General features: G+C 43.5%; 1 protein-coding gene across 2 annotated transcripts in view; it reads right to left on the reverse strand.

Moving 5' to 3' along the window:
* Window positions 1-24499, reverse strand: part of LOC135898924 (uncharacterized) — a 172291-nt gene that overhangs the window by 111835 nt on the left and 35957 nt on the right. For both annotated transcript variants that reach the window (XM_065428187.2, XM_070526729.1), the window contains exons 5-8: window positions 15963-16116; window positions 10676-10788; window positions 10158-10250; window positions 5304-5448 (exon numbers count right to left, since the gene is read on the reverse strand). In XM_065428187.2, coding sequence (XP_065284259.1) covers window positions 5304-5448; window positions 10158-10250; window positions 10676-10788; window positions 15963-16116 — 505 coding nt within the window. The remainder of the gene's footprint in view (window positions 1-5303; window positions 5449-10157; window positions 10251-10675; window positions 10789-15962; window positions 16117-24499) is intronic.

The raw sequence follows: 24499 nt of genomic DNA on the forward strand, positions 1-24499 counted from the left end.
AAGCGTGAGAAGAGAAAGCCCATGCGGACGTGTTAGACACGTCCCAGCTACCGAAGAGCGCGTAAAAGTAGAACATGCCCGTGCTTCTCTAGCGTATTATCTTAAAAGAAAAATTACCTCCAGGGTAAAAAAAGAACGACCTTTATGGCGCTGCATACCTAAAAAACCATTCAGGTAAGCACGCTATCCCAGGAAATGAGTGTTCAAATTTTCGACAACTGTAAAAGGTGACCTGCCCTTTAGAGTGTAAGACTTACTTACTGTCTCTTGAACACCGTCGTTTGACTACTGCATGTACAATTTACCGGCAAGATTGTACGACCCTGCAAAATCACAAGTTACAGCGAAATGCTGCGTTTTGCAGATTTTATTTAATAGACATGCTCGTCTTTTATTGAGTCACTTCTGCCACCTATAGCTACGCTACTGCTTACTGTTCTCACTGAGTGTCTGTAAAGTTCAATACGCCACTTCATTACCTCGCTAAACTCTCCCATCCCCCCTTGCACTTTCCTAACACAAAGTTGTCAAAACTAAGCCTCGTAATCGCTACCTTGTGGAACATATCCATCATTAAATGTTGATCAAACTTCACCAAATATTCGCAGTCCCTTCATTCGATCTGGCAGATTTCTTTTCTTTGTCCTTCTCCTCAAGCACTACATCGCATGAAACCCTTTTAGGCATATTCGCAATGTACATTGTAGCACATCCGGAGGATATATACATCCAAATGTTTGTTCGTGTTATGGTATGGTCTAAGCGATGATCGCCTCATCACATACAAGCATTAATTACTCCCTTGTGACAAGTAACCTTAAAGTGAAATTTGGTAAAGGCATTTATTTAAAATGGATAGGTGATTATAAAACTTTAGAGCAACATTTATTTGAAATGTAAGGTTTGTTTTTTATACTTCAGTCGATTGTGATTCATTATGTCCAGTACTTCCCCCACCCGCCATACTATCACAGTGCGCTTATCATCAACCTGAAGTCTTAAGGCCACATTAGTGCCTTTAGTTGCCATTTATATTGCTATTCTCTCATTACGTTATATTCCAGCAGATTTCCTCATCACGTTTGCCACTAACACCTTTAACCCTATGATCATTGCTGATGCTTCTTTGGTATTGCTGACTGTCCGTCGCCTATTTGCTTTTTATGCGGAAGCGTAAGTGGACAGCTAGTGCAATCGGCGAATGTATGTTCGAAGCCGCAAAGGAAATGGAGGAGGAAGGCGCCCGAAGCTGAAGAGAACCGCGCGAAGGGTAAAGTATGGAGGAGCGCGCTGTTCTTGTGGCAAGGCAACGCCTCCTAGAGTGTCACGTGTAGGAGGCATGCGGCGCAGAAAGAAAGGAAGTGGACGATGTACACCTCTCGGTCCGAACGGCACGAGCCTTCGAGGCGCGTGACCCGAGTTGTGATCGAGAGAGAACCGGCACTGAGCTTGCATTATCGACGTGGCTCTGGGCCAAGAAGGTCGGAGCGTCAGCATCGTCATGGCGAGGGCAGACATAGAGGTTCGGTCATGTCTGTGACGCTGGCGAGCCAGGGTGTGGCCGTCGACCTCGGCGACGTTCGAGCGAGTCTCCTTGGACCTGCTGCAGCTTGTCAGGGCAGTGCCGGGCCCTCCAGGAAGGATCCCCCTTCAGGGGTAGACCAGCACGTACGTTAGACCCCGGGACGTCACGTCGGCACTCCAAGAAGAAGTAGCGGTGGAACTCGGAGTTAGGCCTAACCAGCGAGGCCGGAGTCTCACATCATCGACAGAGTTCGAGAGACAGGCATGCGGGACGGACGAGTTGACGGACCAACACAACGCGTGCGGAATCGGTGAGAGCACCAAGGATGACGAAGATCTGACCGGTATCAGACTCGGAGGATACGTGTGAGGTCAAAACGCTCCTTCCTCATAGCGTCGCTGCCATAGGCTAGGGTTACCGGACTTTCCCGTACAAAGCGCTGACTGATGTAACCGGTAAGTAGGGCGTGTTTAATGACTATGAAGTCGGTAGCACAAGTGCTAGTGCTTCATTGTGTTTTGGTTTGCATGAGTTTTCTTTTGAGTTTGGCTTAGTTATAATCTGTTTGCTGTGCTGCTCTGCGTCTATCAACCCAACCTCTCGTAACACCCGCACGCCCCCGAGATCTGTGACACACGACATAGAGGAATATCCAGGTGCCGTTGAGCGAAGGGAGAAGTAGAAATCAGGCTAAGCGTCGAGGGGGAGGAAGGTAGGCGGACCCGCGATAGGTTCACCTCCTCTGGCAGTTCCTACAGGTGTTGTCTGCGATACAGATGTACCAAGTTCGTCTCGTGATTCGTGATAACATCGTCCTCGCACGCTGTACGCTGTGTGTACGAGTGAAATCGTGAAACAGTGAGCCGATGACGGCTGCTCAAAGTCGCTTGCGCAAGGGAGGAAAGCGGAGGGAAAGTGCCCTATCCCATTGGGCGGTGGGGGTGAGAGGGGCGCTCTACTCTGGCGGCTGCTGCGTACGGCCCGGCCGGGTGAGCCTTGTCTTGAATACGATCTGCGATGGGGAAAGTGTAGACGCCTAGGTGCACCGAAGGCCGATAGTTTCGTGTGCGCTATAGCAACCATGCGCTTGTGCCCCACCCGCTTTCACGAAGTGAAACGTCACTGTAACTTTATTGTTACAGTTTATACTTGAACGTCAACTTTTATTTTCTCTCATGTACCATTGTTCTTGGGCGAAAGCGTACTTGTGCTTCATACCTTTGCAGCCCCTAACAGAGTATCCTTAAAGAAATAAGCTGACCTGGCCATTGACAACATTAAAAGCCTTCTTCTCGAGAACCGACGCTTGTACGTATGTATTTCTCTTCGCGTTTTGAACTTCGTGATTTCCCAGGCGCATCTGAAGGACAGCACACTGCCAGACCCTAAACATCCTTGGCCTATTGGTTCTTTGTTTTTCGTGTAAGCAACGTTTCTAAATTGATATACGTTTTCGAAACCTTTTTTTTGTGCCTTGCAGAACATGCTTGGCTGCAAAACTCACTAGAAATCACCTTAATTGTTGTAAAGCCGATATGACGCGTTGGTGACAAGAACTGTATAGTTCTTGTGGTATAGTTGTCGGCTAGTTGCCCACGTTAGTTTACCAGTGATCTGAAAAGTGGTCGTCACAACATGTATACTCATGACGCGAAAAAATATGCATAGTGTTTTTCTGCTTTTCAAGTTACTGCCTTCGTAACTGCATTTCCTCCTCTCTGCACTTTTACGATGCCATCCTTATCGTGGGAATTTTTTCCGGCCTCACGATTTCGGAACAACGTCAACATAAGAGAGCGGATTTGTCTGCCTGAATGTCTATATACGAACCAGACCATGAGTATAGCAGCGACATAATAAATGTAGATCCGATGTACATTTTGGAGTGTATGTGAGATGAAGTTTTCGCGTAGTGGATTATGAAAACTGTTAATTTTAGCGAACGCGTTTTTCAGTGTACTGCGTTCATGCGCCTGCCCGTGAAATCGGCTAGACACGCTACCCCTCACCACGTGACCGCCGATTACACATCTACGGGACCGGCCCACCTTGCCCGGCAAAAAGGTCACACAATTTTAATTTACTACCTATTCTCTACGTATACAGAAGAGATTAGTATGTAACTACTGCAGTCAGGTTTCAAACAGTACACCCCTGGATTGAATAATATGCCGAATGTGGGTAGTCTATTCAAACACTGCTAAACGAGCACAGTATAATTTTAATGAGATGAATTTTTCGTGTTCCTGTACGGCTGTCTCTTGGAACGGTTCGCTGTAGCATTTCATCCTTCTAATTATTTTAGAATGTGCTGTAACATGCCACTTTGTTTCTAAGGTATATCTCGTGGTATATGACGATGTTGCCATTTTTTGAAAACGAGTCAAATAAGCATAAGCATCGGATAGCCAAGCGCAGACGCATGTGCGTATCTAAAGCAGCAATATTTTGTGCGTGATACTGCACCCCACCTGCATCTGAATGGTGCCAACAATATATATCAGAGACAGAGAATTCGTTTCAAGAACAAGATAAGAAATTTCGGATAAAACAGCATGACTGTACATTCAACTTGTTTATAGCCCGATGTCGGAGAAGTTTTCCAAAATTTATGAACTTCTACGCGAATGAAGCACTAAAAAAACGCTCATAAACAATTTCGGAAAAACGATCAGAATTTGCGCAAATCAAAAAGGTCTTCGAGCGCTTGCTTCTCGTAGACATGTGTAAAATGGTTCGGTGCAAGAAAATTTCACTGATCGCAGCGTAAAAATGAAAGGAACATTAATAGACTGTCAACAACACTAGATGGCAGACTCCAAGAAATACTCACATGTTGCAACATAGGCTTCTGCCGTGAAGTCAAAAGGAAAATGTGTATTAAGCATTTTGTTTCTGCATTCCCTCGATAATTTTGTCGTCGTTTCACTTCTGATAAGTTGCTTTACGTTGCATAGCAGAACGAGAGCAGCACCAAGACAACCGTCGGTTATTGCGAAACGTTTAGATTGTTGCAGATAATCCAAAACAACAACTTTTTTAGAATACAAACACGACTAGTTTGTGTGCCGTATCCAATTCCCATTTGAAACTATGACTATTTGCCCACTAGAAATAATTACGAGTTTTTCCTGTTTCTAATACTTGGGTACGGGTGCAGAAAGTATTAACACTTTTGTATAATCTCTTCAAAAGGAACGAAAGAAATAAACAAAGAAAGTCCGACCAAGCAGTCAGGCTGAATAAAGGAAAAAAGAAGACAAGCTTCTTTAAGAAAGTAATTACGCACCTGAAGGAGTATATTTGTTTCGTGGTTTGCTGTTTCAGTGCGTAATTCCGCAGGCAATAGGGCTCACGTAGGGAAAAACCTATCAGTCTAGAATTTTTCGCAAAACCAATTTCGGCCCATCCCAATTCTGGCCATTAGTGTTAGCGAAGGCGGCCAGCCAATTGCAGGGAGCACTTAAAAGCGTGACGCACAAAAACATCAGCGCATACGGGCCCAGTGGTTGCCACGAGTCCTCATTTATGGAGAATGCACATAGGGCTACACACGAACGTAAGCAAAACCGTGATATGAGTAAGTGAACTACTCGGCCAGTGAGCAGCAGTAGCCACTATAACTGTCAGCAACGCCTAGCCATGGTTTGTCTGTAAAGTTCCAGTATAACAACGAAATACAATTGTGCTTGGCCATTCTGTAACGCAGACGACGCTATGCCAGCTTTGCCTTAAAGTCACGCTTTAACTACATTCTGAAGTCTGCCAGAAGTCGTACCACGGTGTGTCCGTAAGTGTTGCCGTCCACGACGCCTGGTGAAGGTTTAGCCATAGCAACAGGAAATATACGGCAGTTATGGAAATTGCTGACCGAGTACGAAAGGTGCGCGATGGAGATGAACATTGAAGGTGTGAAGACTGTCCTGCAAATACCATTAAAACAAAGAGAACGACTAATTAGCTTCACTGATCAACGTTATAACGAATCGAAACGTATACGCATGCCAAAAAGAAGTAGGCGTGAAGATTTGAAAAGAGGCAATAGTTACTACAATAAACCATGCAGTGTTTTTTTCTGAAGAGAATGACTTCTTTGCTGGCTTCCCATGGTTTGGGCTATCATGGTATGTGCCTATCGTGCCCGCAATTCTAGAAAAAAACATAAAAGCGGAACCAAGTGCCTACACTATAGACAACGAGGTCGACCTTATTGTAAGTTAATTACGATAGGAATGAAATACGCAATGAGTAAACAATGAACATAAATAAGAAGACAGAAAGAGACACAATAAGGAGGTACAATAGAAATTGATTCATCAAAAAACTTGAACCACCGTGCGCATACCTGTTTGCCCATGTATACCCTGTTTTTACTCATTCAATGACTTCTCACGTTTTCCACACTTTGTATTACTGTACTGACCAATTTTTTTCTATTCTTTAGATGTACTACCCCCCACCCCTGCACTGTTATGTAATAACATGGGCGATCCTTTGATGGAATAATAAATGACGACGATGTACATCGACCTTGTGTTCTTTAGTCTCAATGCTTGGTGACTCTTGTTTATTAGCACGCGACCAAGTTTGTGCTGTATGTCATTGCAGATGCAGATCGTGTGAAGTTTCTTTAATTTCGCTTTTTACTTGCTCTGGCTACATTTTAGATTTTGGCTAAAGAACTCTTTCATTAGCTTTAAGATAAAGCTCTTTTCTAGCACGCAATCACATTATGACAACATGTACTTTCTTGTGCTCGCATGTGCTAGGCTGATAGCTTGCACAAGGTTAGGCCGAGTAATATGTGGCACCTGAATGATAGGCCGGAGAAACAATACATAGAGGGCCGGGATTGTAACTAAGAGAGTGTCTGGTTGGTTACCCTAAGCAGGGGAAAGAGAAAATGGGAAGGTAAAGAAGGGAGAGAAAGTGGGAGAAATGTGGTGAATGCGTGCACGTGCGCAGACAAACACCACGTATTGAAAGGTGCTCACAGAGGCCAGTCATATTGAAAATACACAAAAATGCTTCCACTGCCTTCTGTGCTTGCCAGAAGAAACAGAATGTGCTCCACAGGTGCTCGTTCCGTGCTATCATAATGGCCACTTTAACAGCGTGCGACCCGCATGAAGGCAGGCATTGATTTCTTCCGGATATATCTGTATTTTCTTATAAGTTCACGCTAAGTGCTGTGAACAATGATATTCTTCGAAAGAAAAAACATTAGGACGCAGAAAGGCTATTGGTAAGAAGCGTAAAAATGCAGTTTCCGCACCGGCTGCTTCAATGAGAGTTTGACTAAATTTAAGGTGTTTTTCTTTCGCAATGTTTCTTGCCCCGTAGAATAACCGTAAACGATAAAGTTTGTAAAAACACTACATGGTCACAAGTAAATATTTCAGTGACAAATCAGCACTAAACATGCGAAAATATCTATTTGTCAAAAGCGTTGCCTAGATCCACAGTGGTCCGTGTATATGTGTGCCGCATGGCATAGGCACATTCGGATGAAACAAGAATACGTTGGCACTAGACCGTTATTTGTGAACATGCGGTGTTGTTCATGCTATTATGCAAGAGTGGGTTTCAAATTTTTAATAAGCTGTGCAATGTCAGTGGTATCTATGTCATAATGTTTTCATTCCTTGTGCAGGTTTTAACATTTGCTTTGTTTATCTCCTTTTTAAAGGAAATTAGGGGCGCACGTATCTTGTAAATAAAATTAGTTGTATGTTCTCGCTGTTTGACTCCATCGATTCCTTTTCACCATTTCTATTATTCTGAACACACACATTTTGTCAACTAACCCGGCATGGGACTTTGCTGGGAATATGGTGCTTTCTCTGCATAGTGCCGCAGTCACACCGCGATACTGTGTCATGAAGAATAAGAATGTAACTGTAAAACGTGGCACGTGGAATGAAAGCAATAAGCATGTTGAATAATATTGATATTTTTTGTCATCCACACTTCAGTTACTGCATAATAAAATGCGATGATAAATACGATGATGAGCACAATCACAGACGCCCAGATAATTTTCTCTATCACGAAGTTTGATCTCACGGAACAAGGTGATCATTTATGCAGCATGAAAACCGGTTGTCTCATAAGTCGTGGCGTTCTCGACCATGTGAGAACGCACCAGCATGACGCAATAGGAGAAAATACGCTGAGAGAAGTTCGTTGACGAAAGAATTCCATTCTATCCGCATCATCAGCCAGAAGGTGCGTGGGCTCACTTTTCAGAAGCACAATGGGCCAAGCATCTCAAAGTGATGGCTTTCATGAGGAAATACGTAAGGGGGTCACCTTCTTATGCTTGCATGGGTGGCCTAGTGGTATTAGTAAAGAGGTCCTATAATGGGACAACTCGGTTCAAAGTCAATCTTCAGAAACGTCATCTATGTCTGCTTATATATGTGAATTGGAACACAACATTTTTGAAAATCAGCTGTGGCATTTAGCCCGAATATACTTGCTGAGCTGGAATACTCGGAAAGATATAAGTTACTTACACTGGATGTCAGTACGCATAATTGGGTGATTAACAAAATTTCACAAATAAACATTTCAATTAATTGCTTTAGCGCCCATATTAATATACACGTATAGAAGCCAGTAATATTATAAGGTGCTATATTATATTATAATATTATAAGTAATATTATAAGGTGCTAGTCTCAAACTTCGTTCCCTTTGGAACGAAGTTTGAGACTAGCACCAGCTTCGAGGTATGCGCAGTTAAACTTGTCGTAACAGTAAACCCTTGTTTTAGGTGCTTCTTTATCAAAGTGCCTTTTCAATCAGTGAAGCTGAAAAGTTGCTGCAACACTTATGCATTTCGTCGCCAGCTCTGGGAACGCATATCATGAAATAGGGGTCATGCATAGCAGTCGTTCGAAGAGGAGGAGAAATTAACAGCCGCAGCTTACAGTTCGAAAATTGTAATGTTTGGCGTAAAGTAATTAGTTTAAAAGCTAGTTACGAAATGTTTGCTATTAGCACAGTACTAACATTCGTTTCTCGGGAAAATAAGCTTTGCCTCCGAGACTTTTCTCGCTCAAGTAGAACTGTGCTACATCTCACGGATGATTTCTTTTAAAACTCTGTTAACGAAACCATAAAACATGGCGTATTGCGTTAAAATGTTATTGAGTTTGCGTAGCCTAGCACTTTAACATCAGTTTGCGGCTCTGGAGACATTAACGGTTAGGCAAGTCACAAACACTTCGAAAACCGCAGGATGAAGGAAAATGCCTCGCTTCTCAGAACAGGAGTGATGTGCGACATGATACCTTTATTTCAGTGGTGCTTGTCATTATGTAGTGATGCAATGAGTTCAATATAAACCTTTTTGCAGTAAAACAAGCTCGATGGCCGTCGTCATGATCAGACAAACTAATTAGATATAAACGACACCCCCTCTGTATGTGTCGCCTGATGCCATAACCAGAACCAGCTTAAAGTCATTCTTTCGACGCCGTGTAAATATCTGCAGAACCATTTTGGCGTTGGCAATTATATATTAGAGCCAAAAAACCACGAGCATAGTAGGCTGTACATAATGATGGCGTCGAATAATCAATCCTACTCCATCACTCAGTTTTAATCACTGTACTGAACAGGCACATCATATTCTCTGTATCACGAGTCAGGGAAGCTTCTTGAAATGTCCATTATTGGTAACCGGTCAGGTATATTGATGAATACACGGTTTTCTTCTGACGATAAGGTCGTCCTGCATGACACCCTGTGGGTTTGACATATCTGCATTTCGGCATCTTGTAACCACTTCCAGAAAACAAACGGTCTTATATGTGTCGTGACGAGTCGACAGAGATAACAAAAGGCTTGTCTATACGAGAAATGAAGCAATGATTAGTTGGAGATTAGCTTATATTTGTGGTACAGGCGTAATTAGGTGCCACAACAGTGGAAAATCGCGTTGCACCCTGTAATGGGTGCACCGCCATAAATAGCAAATCGCCGAGGGAAAGCCACCGTACGGCACAGCTCAGGGAACTAGAGCAAAATCGGTAGGTCTATGCAAAGCTCACGCTAGGGAATGGTGTCTGGATGGAGGTGTGCCCAGAAGAAGCGATTAAAAGCCGCAGGACACGTAAAATTAACGGTACAGGCGTAATTAGCACCTATACAGTCGAAAATCAACCCCATTGCACGATACGCTGCTCTATCTTAGAAAACAGCCCTCCTGGCATCTCGTTCTATAAAGAAAGGCTCAGCCTAGTGCAACAAAAAGAAAACAAGGTCGAGGTAACTGCGCGTGAAATGCAATGCGAGTAAGTTGGGAATTGATTAAATAATCAGCGCAAAGAAGAGACAGAAAGACAGTATAGCGAGATATAATCAGCGCTGAAGAATCGAATAATGTCAACTACGATATACGTCGACCTTGTTTTCTCCAGCGTCGACACTTTGTTGACCCTTCCTTTTTTTTCTGTTAGAAATAGTACAGTATTTTATGTTATTATACTTCTCCATTACCTGGATTACGCCTGATTGGCACAGTAAACTGGCAGGTAAAATGTAAAAGCAAGATTTATTATTTCTCAAAAAGTCTTTAATTATCTTTTAAACTGTTCCTTGTATGGCAAGTGTTCCCACTTACGACTTGTGATCCGTACATTCGCCAGGTACGTCCAGTTGGAACGAATTATCAGGATGCCACCAGTCTCCCGACTTGCACTCTGAAAACGTCCGCCTAAATAGACACTCATTACAGTTATCTTTTTGTTTAAAGAAAAATAAAGCTGCTTTGTTTAAGAAGTAAGTTGAACAAGTGCGAAGCGCTTATCTCGAAATTTCCGCTACTTTTTAAAAGTTTTCAAACAAGTTGTGCCTGGAGGGCTCACTGGCTTCATTTCGTAAAATTGTCATACGAATATGTGCCTTAATGTATTTATTCAAAGTGTGGAGTATTGAAGTTAGGTTAGCTTCTCAATCACACGTTTTCGCTCATTTAGCAAGTGATGCAGCATGTTCCGAGTAATTTGGCTCAATGAGTGGATGTGTACCATATATTAGCAGCAATTAAAAAAAAAAGAAAAAGACATGTTAGCTTGACAGTAGAACAGCAGGCATAACCCGCTGAGAAAGGTTGAGGTGCATTCTGTGTCTGAGACTCACGTCATCAAGTTCACAGCGCGGTAGTCGGATATCGGAGGATCCAGAGATAATCCTAAGACGTAGTAAGATGGCCTTTGGGGTGACGTCTTCGGTTTCAGATGAAGATACACCGCCTGTTAGCAATAAAAACGGGGAAGATATTTCGCCTCATTGCACAACTACACTGTTTCACTGCTGCTATGCAAGATACGTGTCTCGGTTATTTCAGAAATATTTACCGAATGTGCTGTCGCTAGATAGCCATTAAATGGCTAACTTAGTTATTATTATGCAAACTAGAAGTGAGGTGTGCAGACAGGACACAAGAGTAGAGAAGTGGACAACACGAACGCCGACTATCAACTGAAGGGAGCATTGAGGCGAAAAATGAAAGAAGACACAAAACTTATCTGCGCATGCTCAGGAATGGTAACACCACGTGTCAATCGGGTACACGTGCTGGTCTACGTGAGAGATAACTGTTAAGACACTTAATCTCTTCCTTATGTAAAGTAATCGAAGGCTACTGAAGGGAGCATTTTCGCCTCAATGCCCCCTTCAGTTGATAGTCGGCGTTCGTGTTGTCCACTTCTCTACTCTTGTGTCCTGTCTGCACGCCTCACTTCTAGTTTGCATAATGAATCCTTACCAACTAGCTCAGCTTTCTGTCGTTCTTAGTTATTATGTTTGAAATATATTAAACAAGGTACCGACAATCATAATCGAGCGACTTTTGCGCATGCCTTGGCATCGCGAAATGTACTCTTTAACCCTGTAATTCTTCCGCCGTGGCTGCTTAGTGGCTGTGGTGTTGGGCTGCTAAGCACGAGGTCACGGGATCAGATTGCGGCCACGGCGGCAACATTTCGACGGGGGCGAACTGTGAGAACACGCTTGTACACAGATTCAGGTGCACGTCAAAGAGACCCAAATGGTCCTAATTATTCTGGAGTCGCCCAGTATGGTGTGCCTCATAATCAAATCGTCGTTCCGGCAAGGAAAACCCCGTAATTTATATTAGCCCTGTTATTATCGAAGTATATCGTGTTTTACTCTGAGTTTGATTGCAAAAAAATTCAATAAAAGCCCCGGATACTTACCACATCACGTAACGCAGTATTTGTAATACGCCGGAGCGAATTTATAGTTGTTCATAAATCAACAAAGCAAGAGCTAGTTCATTGCTACACTAATATACGCTTAACTCAAAGAACATTTGTTCGTTTTCCTGCACCATAATCTGTCAACAGGTTGTTCTAATAATTCTCCACCTTAAAGTGTTTCAGAGTTGCACAGATACGTTCAATTTCGCAGTACGTTTCGTAGCTGTAAGAAAGTTTATATACGGCTCAATTTGTTTGCCACCAGCACAATGAAAAACATAATCTTTATTTCTAGATTGCGCGCTTTGTCCTAAGCACTGATAATGTGTCTTCATTCGAAACGGCGCCTAGAGACGTCTCTGTAGTTATGTGTCTGTGAAATGAGTCAGCGGTACTTTCTTTAAGGGAATGTGCGCTATTGAGTTGAAAAATCATAGTTGCGCTCTATTGTGCTTCAAATACAATGACCCTTCTGCATTTTTTAGTCAACCCTCCCTCACTTTTAGCGAAGTCACCAAAGGAACCCTATTTTAGGAGCCTTTAAATTAATAATATTTGGGGTTTTACGTGCTAAAACCACTTTCTGATTATGAGGCACGCCGTAGTGGAGGACTCCGGAAATTTAGACCACCTGGGGTTCTTTAACGTGCGCCTAAATTTAAGCACACGGGTGTTTTCGCATTTCGCCCCTATCCAAATGCGGCCGCCATGGCCGGGATTCGATCCCGCGACCTCGTGCTCAGCAGCCCAACACCATAGCCACTGAGCAACCACGGCGGCTCCTTTAAAATGGGATACTACATTTGACGCACTATTGAATTGTGTCCATTGAGTGAACATTAACAGTATGAAAGCTCATCTCCACGATGACATTTATACTGATCTAATTAGGCGCAATTCAGCACTCCCCCGTTTACGCACACACCCACACACGCGTACACTCAAGAACGACCCCGCCACCCAGGGCTCAATATACCAGTTGTTTATTCAGCAAACGGAACCGCCCGAACAAACATAGCATTCAGCCGGGTGTGCTGCCGCTGCGTCTGCTTATCGCAATCATGAACCGCCGCGAGGGAAGCCCATCTCTGGCGTAAATAGGCAGAGTTAACGCTGTGGCGCTGCCCTGTCGCCTTTTAGGCGGCAGGTAACACTGCTAAACGCCGTGTTCGGTGATACGCAGAACGTTTGGAAGCACTGAAACCATTTTTCGTGAGCTGGCTTGTCAGCAATTTCGTTTTTCGTATTACGCGAGCATCTGCGATAAGCGGGAAAAAAGTAATACCTAATGTATAAAGTTAGAAGCGATTTATCCGGACGTTTTGCAATCTGTTTTACAATTTACTAATTGGAATGTTCTGTCCAACTTCGTTGCTTCTTAAGTTGGTTATTTATTCTTGACTAGGTATGCGATTTAGCAGAAGACAAAAGAAAATAGTTTCGCTTAGATATCCTGCAAGCGAAACTAGGAAGCGAAGGGCGCTGCGGCCCTCTCGGATCCGCGGAAGTAGCGAGGAACCAAGACCTCGAGGAGCACAATGCACGAGACTGACGTAGTGGCCGCGTCGCGGTAAAAGCTTGTCCTCCCAGCGTGGAGGGAGCCTAACCGACTCTGCAGGCATTTTCACCAAAGTTGTTCTCTCTCTCTCTCGCTTACTCCCTACAATAGTCACCAACATGCGCTTGGTCACATGGTCTTAGAGTACATCGGTATACTTTTAAACTCTGGCTGAAGTTAGCTTGGACACCCTGTTTAGCTATGAGCCCAATGAATACGGTGTTGTCGGCTAGCACACCTTCGCTGTAGCTACACAGTGCGGGTGTTTGCGAAGCTAAAGCGGCGTGGAGCTAATCGAGATATAAGTGTGATTCGTGTTTCTTACTGAAGCTCGTTACCGTAATGGCCCACCTAATATAAATGTGGAGGTATGTTGTGTGTTTCGTGTATTCGTTTTTTTCATTACTAATAAATCGACTCATACAAAACACTGCTGTGGCAACCATGAATTCAGAAGAAACCTGCGACATGGGTGCTGGCGTGTTTTAGCGCATGTCGTGCGAGTTGGCAATGGGAATTTCGTCGTGGGCAGCGGCATATTCGGTGGGCCCCATCGATTATCCGTCCCTGACAGTCCCGAACTGCCCTGGGTGGTACTTTCAGCTCACGAGCGTTTCGTATGCAGGTTCTGGGACAGTTTGCGATTGCAAGGACAGAGAGTCGAAGAGGCCGACCAGTGCGCCGAATATCAGACGCTATAGGATTCTTAGGCGCACATAATCGAAGAGGCCCACTGGTGGAAACGCAGCTGTTTTGTCGGCGACTATCACGCGGGTCCTCGCGCGATAGAAAGCGCGTCGGTGTATACGCGCCAGTAGCATTGTGGGCTGCCTAATCTGCTTATGGAAGTCTCGAACCACCGTGGAGGAAGCACATCACTGGTCTAAATCGCTGTCCTGTCACCTTTTAAGCCGGAGCATGTGCTTTTACTTCATACGTGGACAACTGGGAGCACTGGTATTGTGGGGCGGGGTTTTGAGAGAATGCTTGTTTCTATCTGGAAAAAATCACGCTAGTATAAGCCTCTTACAATACTATACTACACCATCTTTTAATATTTACAACATTTCTATTATCTATTGAGAAAAAAGGGCGTTTAGTATGAGCTCTTGTGCCACTCCGAATTAATACACTTATGTTGCGAATAAATGGTTTTTCTTGGTGTCTACTTCTTCGCCTACATGACGTAGGTTTTCAATAAATATAAAGTGATACCACGGACTTCTTAAAAAGAGATATTTTTGTTTTGCACAATCGGAGACCTTTCTAAAATTCAGAAAGGTACCAAAAATCCGCCTTCGCTTTCCTGTGCTGTCGAGGATTCGCAGCCAAGCGGCTTCCAAAGAATTACCTCGTATTATCGGCACGTGACGCCCCAGAGTTTAAGTTTATTTTAACAAATAAGTTGGTGGTCAACTTAGACGCTACACTTTTATGTCATCTTCCCCAGATGTAGAGCTGCCTTTAAACGATAAGATGATGGGCAGTATCTCACACTGATCAGTGTCGGCCAAGCACACTACGTGCGGGGCACAACAACTGAAACTAACCTCAGGAAAATGCACTTACTACAGAAAAAGATCGTACGTATCGTTGCAAACGTGCCATATCACAGTCGCAGTGAGCACCTCTTTAAACAATACAACATACCTACAATCTACTCTCCATACAACCGCTCTCTCTTTCGTATATGGCACTCAAACTCAAACTCTGAAAACCGCGTTCTTAAGAAAATTGCTTGTCTGCAAAGAAATACAGCTACCTATATGACCCGTCACGGAGAATATTGGTCTATACCCCCCTCAACAACCAACTACGGTTTGTGAATGACGGAAAATAAGTTACCCAGACTGCTTAATTCACTACATGACGCTGGCATTGACATCATTCCCTTAACACGTTCAGAGCTATCGTTACTTATCAGAACCTTCTCCTAAATAATGAATCAAGCGTAATTTCTTTTTCACTTGTATTCACATGTCTTGTTAAATGTTTGTAATGGCATAATTTTTGCTCGTCCTTTTCTTTCTCTTAAATGTTCCAGTAATAATGAACCATCGTATCTTTTCAACTTTAATTATGCATCGTCAAGTGTACGCAATTTTCCCTTTTATTTGCCTATTGCCAAGTCTATGTAATGTGGTGGTGCGTACTATCTGCATTGCTTTTATTTGTCCTTCTCCCTTTTCTTTGTTCCTTTTTTGTTTGTTCCGTTATGGAAAATTCTCTTGAATTGATTGATGATTGTAAATAATATTCATATATAATGTTCTTTGCGTACGGTCGATTGCGCTACTCACTGCCACCGTGTAACACGGGGGCTAAGGGCACCTCAACCTGCCTCATTGCAGCTTTTATCTTAGCCCCCGTCATTGTATTTTAGTAATGGAAATAAATAAATAGATAAATAAATAAATAAAGAAAGAAAGAAAGTAAGAAAAAAAGAAAGGAAGAAAAGGATGTCGTTTTACTATACATTGTCTACCACCGACCTGTTCAGTGCTTTAAGAGAACGCTCGAGCATCATAAAAATGGGAATTGAATGGATATGTGGTATGAACGTCTGATTACCCTTATGCTGACATGGGGTGTCACGTCGCTTTCCACTCAGCAAAATACTAAAGAAAAGCGGCCGCACTTGAATTACCTTGAGCAGATTGAGATACTCATAGACCACTCGATCAGTTGGGTAGTGCCTGCTGACATCCAGGATGCCGAAGTGGGATATATTGTATCTCCAAATATCGTCGATGATGGTGAAAAATTTTGGGTCCTTTATGTCTCTTCTCAGAAGGCCAAGCCTGAGTAAAAAGAAGCATGAATAAAGACCCAGAAAACAGAGTAAGACCTTCTCTTGCAATGCGGAGTAGCTGGACCTAATTTATTAATTGAGGACCTCTAGTCTATTACCTCCATAGAGTCTCTTCATTTACTCTAAGAGATGTTAGAGTGAGGACAGGCCACAGTTTCGCCCGGAAGGCGAAGCATCGACCGCGATAGCAAATTGCTGTAAGGATGGCAGTCTTATCTGCCGTATAAACTTGTAAACATTTGCTTAGTAACTAAATTAACAAGCATGGTGTTAGACGCGTACAAGCAAGCATGAACACATCTTACTCGATGACCGCACACACTCGCTGTCAAAACGTTGGAGTAAGAAAGCGCGGCGGCAGCAGCGAGGAAGTGACCTGCCTCTCGCCTAAACGCGAAGTAATCGGAGAGGATGCAGTGCGCACGAAGCGATCAGCACTCAGCGCACTGAATCCCCATCGCAGATCGCTTTCAAGATAGGGCCCAAGCGGCCGCGCAATACGCGAGCGGTCGCCGCCAGAGTAGAACCCCCCCCCCCCCCTTTCTCTACCCCCTCCCCCTTCCCCGGTGCCTTGCAAGCCCGATATTGGGCCAGCATCATCCGCTTACCCTGGCGCGCCTTCAATCGCACATACAGCGTACGGCGCGCGTCGACGATGTTATCGCCCCATGGACTTCATACGGAACATCACGGCAACGGCGATGGCAGAAGTGCGTCTGGATGTTTCATATATTTGCCATCGCAGTAAAAGAGGAGGTTAAGGTTAAAAATAGAAGGCGTCGTCTGGTTTAAGGCGGGGCCATCGCCTAGTGATTACTCTAAGTGCACCAATGTAGACTGTGGGTTGATTCTGAGTATATAGAGGCTCAGTAATAATTATTAGTTGCTTCTCCAGGGCAAGACCTTCGTCTTCTTTTAGAGCGCAGCTCTTTGGCGTCCGTTCCTGGGTTTCGCGTCGTCGTCGTCGTCGTCGTCGTCGGCCTCGTAACCAGCTCCGCCCCCCTTTCATCCCCCCAGCGCTAGCAGCGACCGACTGATACCGCTGGATGCCGCTGACGCCGCTAGAGAGTGAAGATAACGTGACTGCATAGAACGCCGTCGCCGCCATGCAGAAAGAGGAGGAAAGGGTCCCCCCCCCCCTGGTTCTTAGCGCTGCGGAAGCGAGGGTATCATATTGTTTGTGTCGGCATCGGCGGCGTTGTCCCTGAAACCAACTCCGCAGCTGGGGTTGACTCACTATCGGCGTCAGCGGCATCAGTCAGTCGCTGCTATCTCTTCCCTCCTCCCTTTATCGTGTTGTCCGCTTGCTGCACGCGCTTCTGCCCCCATCGTTTGCCGCTGGGTGTACACGCCGCCCCCTTTCCACCTCTTCCTGCGAGTTTCCGGTTGTCAAAGCGCCGGCTCGAACTTTGAAGTTGGCGAACTGTGCGCCGCAAAGTTGCCCAACGGCTTGCTGGTAGTAGCTGCCTACTTCGCCCCTACCGCACTCACGAAAGACGTCGTGCACCTCCTGCAGCTCGCATTAACCGTCCATCGATCCACACCGATGTTAGTAGTGGGGGACTTTAATGTTGACATAAAGACAAACAGCAATTTCCTAACACTTATGCGGGAGAACATCCCGTTCCTCTCGCTCGTAACGCGTCCCACGGCTGTGACAACCTCGCGAGGCACTTGTATAGATCTCGTCTTTGAGAATCAAGCATTGGTGTACCAAGTCGAACATATATCAGTATATTTCTCCGACCACAAAGCTTCCTTCATGACTGTCAAGAACTGTTAGTGGAGTCTTTGTTAAAGGAATACGTGTGAAAAATAAAAAAAAATTCTGTGATAGCGCATACATGTGTTGCTCGATTTCTTTGCCTCAATCTATCGAAAAGGTGAAACAGCTTATTTGCTGCGCTCAAATTTCGCATTAGGAAGTAACGTAATCGTCGGTAATTTTTATTTAAATAATACTGCAGACCTCATGCGGTCCAAGCAGGAAGGCCAGATAAGAAGGCATATTTACAAACGCCCCAAGTTATTACATAGACAAAAGGTTTGACACATGACAGAAAAGAGCGAAACAAGTCAAAGGAAATACATTCCACATAAATCTGCACATCAGAATGCATTGCTAATATTTCTTTCAAAACTGTCACATGAGACCATCTGTTCAGGCAGTGCATTCCAATGGTATATTGTTGGCGGAAAGTATGCGTATTTAAAGAAGTTTGTTTTCGCAAAATATGATGTTAGATCATGGGTATCTTGTTGACAGGTGTTTTATGTTGTTGAAGGTGTAACATAAGGGGAAGAAGAACTTCCAAGCTTTCCCTGTATGAGTGAATGAAGAAACGTTATTCGAGCAATGTTCCGTCTGATATGAAGAGGTTTATGTTGGAGGCCATTAAAGCAGAAGCGGGATTAGTTCTGTTGAATTTATTGTAAATGAAGCGCACATTCCGTCCATGCGCATTTTCTATTTTTTCTATATCTTTTTTGGTGTACGGGTCCCACACTATAGCCGCATACTCAAGTTTGGGCCGAATAAGAGAGGTATAGGCTAATAGCTTAACGGGACTGGGTGCTATTTTGAGCTTGTGTTTCAAAAATCCAAGTTCTTTTAACGCAGATAAACAGATGTATTCAACAGGGTCGCTCCAGTTAAGCTGTGAATTTATTAAAACGCCTAAACATTTGTAGCTTTCGACTTCCTTGATAATAGTGCCGTAAGCAGAGTCACCAAAGTGGAGAGGACGTTTCTTTCTTGTCATGCGCGAAAGCACAGTCTTATCAGAATTGAAGACCATTCCTGATCTGTCACACCAGGCCAGATTTTCACGGAAAGCATCATTCATTAATATTTGGTCAGCCGCAGAACTCATAGGGGTGTACAGCATGCATTCATCGGCAAATAAACAAATTTTGACATTTCTATCAATGGAACACACCATGTCGTTTTATATTAACCAAAATAACAGTGCACCTAGTACACATCCTCGGGGCACGTGAGATGTCACTGGAAGTAACGTTGAAGAGATGCCACCAATATCCACAAACTGTGTTCGATTTTGTAGGTAGGAAGCAATCCAGTTTATTAAGGTCAAGTGCACGCCTATTAATTTCAGTTTTTCAAGAAGTTTATTGTGGGGAACCTTATCAAATGCTTTGGTGAAGTCTAAAAAAATTAGGCCCAGTTGTCCACATTTATCTAATACGGAACTAAAGTTATGGATAGCAGTGACCAACTGCGTGACAGTTGAAAAACCTTTCCTGAAGCCGTGTTGAAATTGACCCAAGCATTCTCTAGAGTTTAATTTTTTAAGTATGTGGTTAGCGATAACGTGTTAGTTTGTAGCAGGTACTCGTCAAAGAAATCGGACGGTAATTGCTTCAACACGTGTGGTCCCCTTTTTTATGCACAGGCACAACTCTGGCTGTTAGCCAGTCGGGAGGCAATGAAAAACACGATAAGGATAAACAGAAAATGTTTGTTGAAAAATTAGCGAATGATTCAGCATTACGGCGTAAGAAGGCGTTTGGTATGTCATCTGGACCATGCGAACTTTTGATATCTAACCGGAGTAGGGCTTCAACAACGCCTTCGTAGGATCAAGTGATTGATTGTTCAGGTGAAAGGTCCAACACATGTACATTGGCACTTTCTTCAGAAAATACAGAATGAAAGTAGGCATTGAAATGCGCAGCAATTGATTGAGGACCCGTAATCACGTTGTTATGCACAGTGATTTGATTTATTTGCTTGTGGGAAGTTCGACTGGTGATCCCAAAATTTATTGGGATCATTTCCTATAAACTGTGGAAGACTCTCTATAAAGGAATGTTTTTTTGCTGATTTAATGCTAGAAGAAAGCTCTTCTGCTAAAATAGCTGACTGACAATAACTGGCGTCCTTAGCTTTTTTTCAGCGTTAAAGCCTTCGTTTTAGGTGAATGATTTGCCGATTTATCCAGGATTTGCTTTCTCTAAGCGCTTCTTCTTATCTGGTATGAAGCTATTGATACAATATTTACAGTCTTCCTTGAACGTCTTCCATAACTGTGTGGCACTGGTTCCCTCAAAGCTTTCATAAGCCACTTCCAAGTAATCAAGGGTGGATTCATCCAGTGCTTTTGAATAATCTTTTATGTTCTTATGCTTTGCTTTTTCTATACGTCCGTGGACTACAGGTAAAGATACGGCTACTAACTTGTGATGAGATATCCCTTCATGAGCAGATACTGTGTAATCACAAAAAGAGCGTTTTATGAATACCTAAACTAAGATTGACTCAGTAGAACCATGTATTCTAGTTGGGTCCGTGACTATCTGCTGAAGGTTGTGGTACAACATTAAGTCATAGATAGCGTCAGCATTTTCAGCACATCCAAGGTTTTCGTTAGACCAGTTAGACAAATCCCTTGCAACTATCAATTTTTTATTTCTGTAGTTGAACAAAAAATCTTGCAGCTTATGCAGATAGCCCAGATCTGAATTAGAGGCCTATACAGTGCTCATAAGATGAAAGTGTAGCCAAGATACGTGATTTTCAGAGCAAGGCTTTCATGGTTTTCAGGTGAATTTAGAACTATAGCCGAAACATTCCGCTTTAGTAACATCGCTACGCTGCCTCCAAGTGACCCCCTATCACGCCTAAATACAGTGTATGGTGGAGGAAAGATGCAATCATTAGTGATATCACAGTGAAGCCAAGTCTCGGTTATGACAACTATATCAGGGCTGGGACTAAACAGAGCGATCTCAAGGGCAGTTGCCTTGTTCCCTATGCTTTGGGCATTTATTTTTGAGATAACAAGGTCACGAAGTGGTGGGTTATCTAAGCTGGTCTGTCAATCAGAGTTACTAGAAGAGAGAGGAGAAAGGCTAGTCCGTTGTTCAGTGAAATTGTTCCAAGCGTGCATGCTGTTGCTGATGTTGAGCTTGTCATGAACAAAATAAGCCTTCTTTCCATGCTTCCTTTCCGTTTTGCAAGATTCCCAGAGCAATTTTCGTTTTCTTAGTGTGTAATTAGAATAATGATATTGTATGAAAAAAGTCGAACCTTTAAGTTTACTAATATTTGCATACAGGGCCTTTTTTCATTAAAAGCTTCGAAGAATGCGATTACAGGTCGGTTTGAGTTGTTATTTGTTGTCCTATTCTATCTCTACGGGCAATGGATGATGTTGAGACACCAATGTGTTTTTCGAAAACCTCAGAAATTACCTTACGTTTAAGTTCCTCTTCAGTTTCAGTGGTGTCTTCCATTATGCCATGTATAATCAAATTAGAACGACGACTGCGATCCTCGAGGTCAGTGAGCTTTTGATGTTGCTTGGAAAATGACTGCTTTATCGAGTTCATATGCTGTTCGATTGCAGCAAGTTGTTCAATACCGGCCTTGAAGTTGCCAAAATGATGTTCTATGCTATCTGGTCTAGTTGCTAAGGAGCTGAGAGATATATCTAGCTTACTTTGGAAAGCTTTGAGTTCCGAAATTTCCTGGTGTATGATTGTTTGGGATCTCATGGTTTTATAGAACATTTCCTGGAAAGGGGGGCCAGGGTTGCTTTCTACATCACCGCATAAGAGCAGTTTGCACGCATTTAAGCATTCATATGTCCTCCGTTTGAAATCAGATGTTTTGGGTCACGTAGAGCGGATTATTACTTTGTACACAAGGTCGTCAGTGCGTGATCTAAGCTCCGTGCTTGTTCTTGTCCTCTTGTTCTTGTCCTTGTCTTTGTCCTGTCTGTTTTTCTTCTTGTGTGCTGTCACTTTTTGGCGCTTATTCTATTGAAAGCTATGCACCAACTAGCCCCACAACGTGTTTTACTGCCGTGCTTGTTGCTTTGTAATGTGAAAACCTGGTCAAGTCTGATTTAATAAAACGCAACACAACGGCCCAGCAAGCACCCGTAGGGCAGCTGCATGGCAAACGGTTCTTGGAAACATGTGTTCTTAATTTTGGAGATAGCCGCAAGCATCGCTGGCCCATTCTTCCTTAGCAACATTTTCTGTTCAAGCTTCCTTCGCGGAAACTGCACCCTCACTGGCCCTCCATTCAGTTATTGCTATCAACCGATAGATGGCAATCCATCCACAGCCCCATCTCCCGTCGATATTGCCTGTCTCAACCGCGCATGGCACAACACTGGATTGTCATCGACACGGACCCGACGGGACATAAAAGTGACGCACCGGCCAATCCTATTCAGTGGGTCTGGCAGCGACATGGCAAACGGTTCTTGGAAATACGTATGCTTCATTTTGCAGGTAAGCCACAATTACGCTTTGAAATGTTATAGGAACAATTATTGTTTCTTATTGCTGCTGCCAGACCCTCAGCACTTCGTGTGTATTTTTTCTTGTATACTGAATTCCTTCAGAATTTTGTTGCAACTGTCCGGCGATGTCGAAAAAAATCCAGGCCCAAAGTCAGGGAAAATGCTAACAGAACTGTCAGCTGGGCAAGCACGAATCAGCGCAGAGATTACCACGCTCCACTCTAGAATGACTTCTTTTGAACAGTGTGTTACGCACATAGAGGTGTTGGCTTCAACTGCAGACGACGCTCCTCAGCGCGTTCATGATCTTGAGAAAACTGTTGATAACCTTAAAGATTTCATCACCAAACTTGACCACAGAAACGATGACCTGGAAAACCGATGCCGTAGGAATAATTTCATCATTTGCGGCTTGAAGGAGCCCCCAACAGAAACGTCTGAGGAACTATTAGCTTCTGTATCAGAGTTGCTGTCTACCAAACTTGGAATCCAATGTGAAGGTATTGAACGCTATCACAGGCTTGGCACTCAAATTAATGAAAAGACGAAACCTGTAATTTTTAAACTGCTAGACTTTAGAACATGGCTTTCCATCCTTAAAAACGCCAGAAAAAAAAAAGGATCTGATACGTGCATTAGTGAGTACTTTTCTGCGCGTCTACGGCAAATTTGAAAGGCTTTCTGGGACAATTCGGTTGACATCCACATAGAAGCAGAAAAGCAGAGATTGCAGTACCATTCCCTGTTAAGTACCATTCCATTCTGTTAAGGCTCCACGTGCTGCAGTGCCTACGAACACAGAGTGACTCGTTAATGAGCAGAAACTAACTCTTTCAAATATAAATGCTCGAAGCTTGCTTAATAAGCTTGAAGATTTGAATTTGCTTGCAGAGTGTTACAGTCCGTCAATTACTTGCGTGACAGAAACATGGTTCGACAACTCTGTATCAGTTTCTGTTACCCGGTTATCAGGAACGACAGGCAGTTTGCTAAAGGAGGGGGTGTAGCTCTGTTTCTTAGAAAAAGGCATTGAAATTTTTGTAATGCCCGAACTTCCGAATACTGAGTCTGTTTGATGCCGGACAAACCTCTCCGGTTTCGTGACAGCTGTGTCTGCTGTATACCGCCCGCCCGTTTCTGTACACATCTTCTTGCACATTACAGAATTCATAGCGGAACACAGGCTCCACAAATATAAAATGATCATTACAGTTGATTTTAATACTCCTTGTATTGATTGGAGCTTGTTAAATTCAACAGGCTGTGACAAGGCTGTTGGTGAATGCCTAATCAATATGGCTATATCATTTGATTTAACACAAGTGGTTGAATGTCCAAGCGTCAGCTCTGTTCTTGACCTTGTTTTTGTTAATGAACAGCTGTTACAGTGCGGTTTTCATTGTGACGTAGTCGATGGACTGTAAGATCACAAGGGTGTTTTCATGAAATTTAACGTGATTTTTGAGCCCCCCAAGCCGACATTCAATATGGTTACAGATTTTACCTATGCTAACGACCATGCTACTGTTTAACTGCTAGACTCAGCTTTCAGAGATTTCGTATTTGGGCGCGAAACGTGCAGTGTTGATGCTTTTGTTAGAGCAGTTTCACAGTTTAGTAGATAGCTGTGTGCTTCATTTCGTCCCCACAAAATGTGTGAAACATAACCCGAAGCATCCATGGTACACAAGAGACATTATGCATCTCATAAGAAGCATCAATCGTATGCGCAAGCGCAGCCGGTCACAAAACGAAAACCGTGACTCACTACTTCTTTTACTCAAGTCTGAGCTAAAAACAATAGTGACAGAAGCTAAACACTTTTACTTCAACACACCACTGTCAACCTTTATGAGAGATAACCCATAAAAATATTTAAAAGGAATACTACCCTCTTCCCATGACTCTGTATCCTTCATTATCAACCATCAGCCTTGCTCTGATCCCGTAGCCATTTCTGAATCCTTTAATAGCTACTTTCATTCTGTCTTTCATCTAGATGATGGCACCAATCCTCCTTTCACTCATAGCTCGGAACACCAGTTACCCAACCTCGAAGAAAGTTAAGCTTGGGTTCACAATCTGTTATTAAAAATT

Source organism: Dermacentor albipictus, chromosome 10 (assembly GCF_038994185.2).
Source record: "Dermacentor albipictus isolate Rhodes 1998 colony chromosome 10, USDA_Dalb.pri_finalv2, whole genome shotgun sequence".
Taxonomy (NCBI): Eukaryota; Metazoa; Arthropoda; class Arachnida; order Ixodida; family Ixodidae; genus Dermacentor; species Dermacentor albipictus.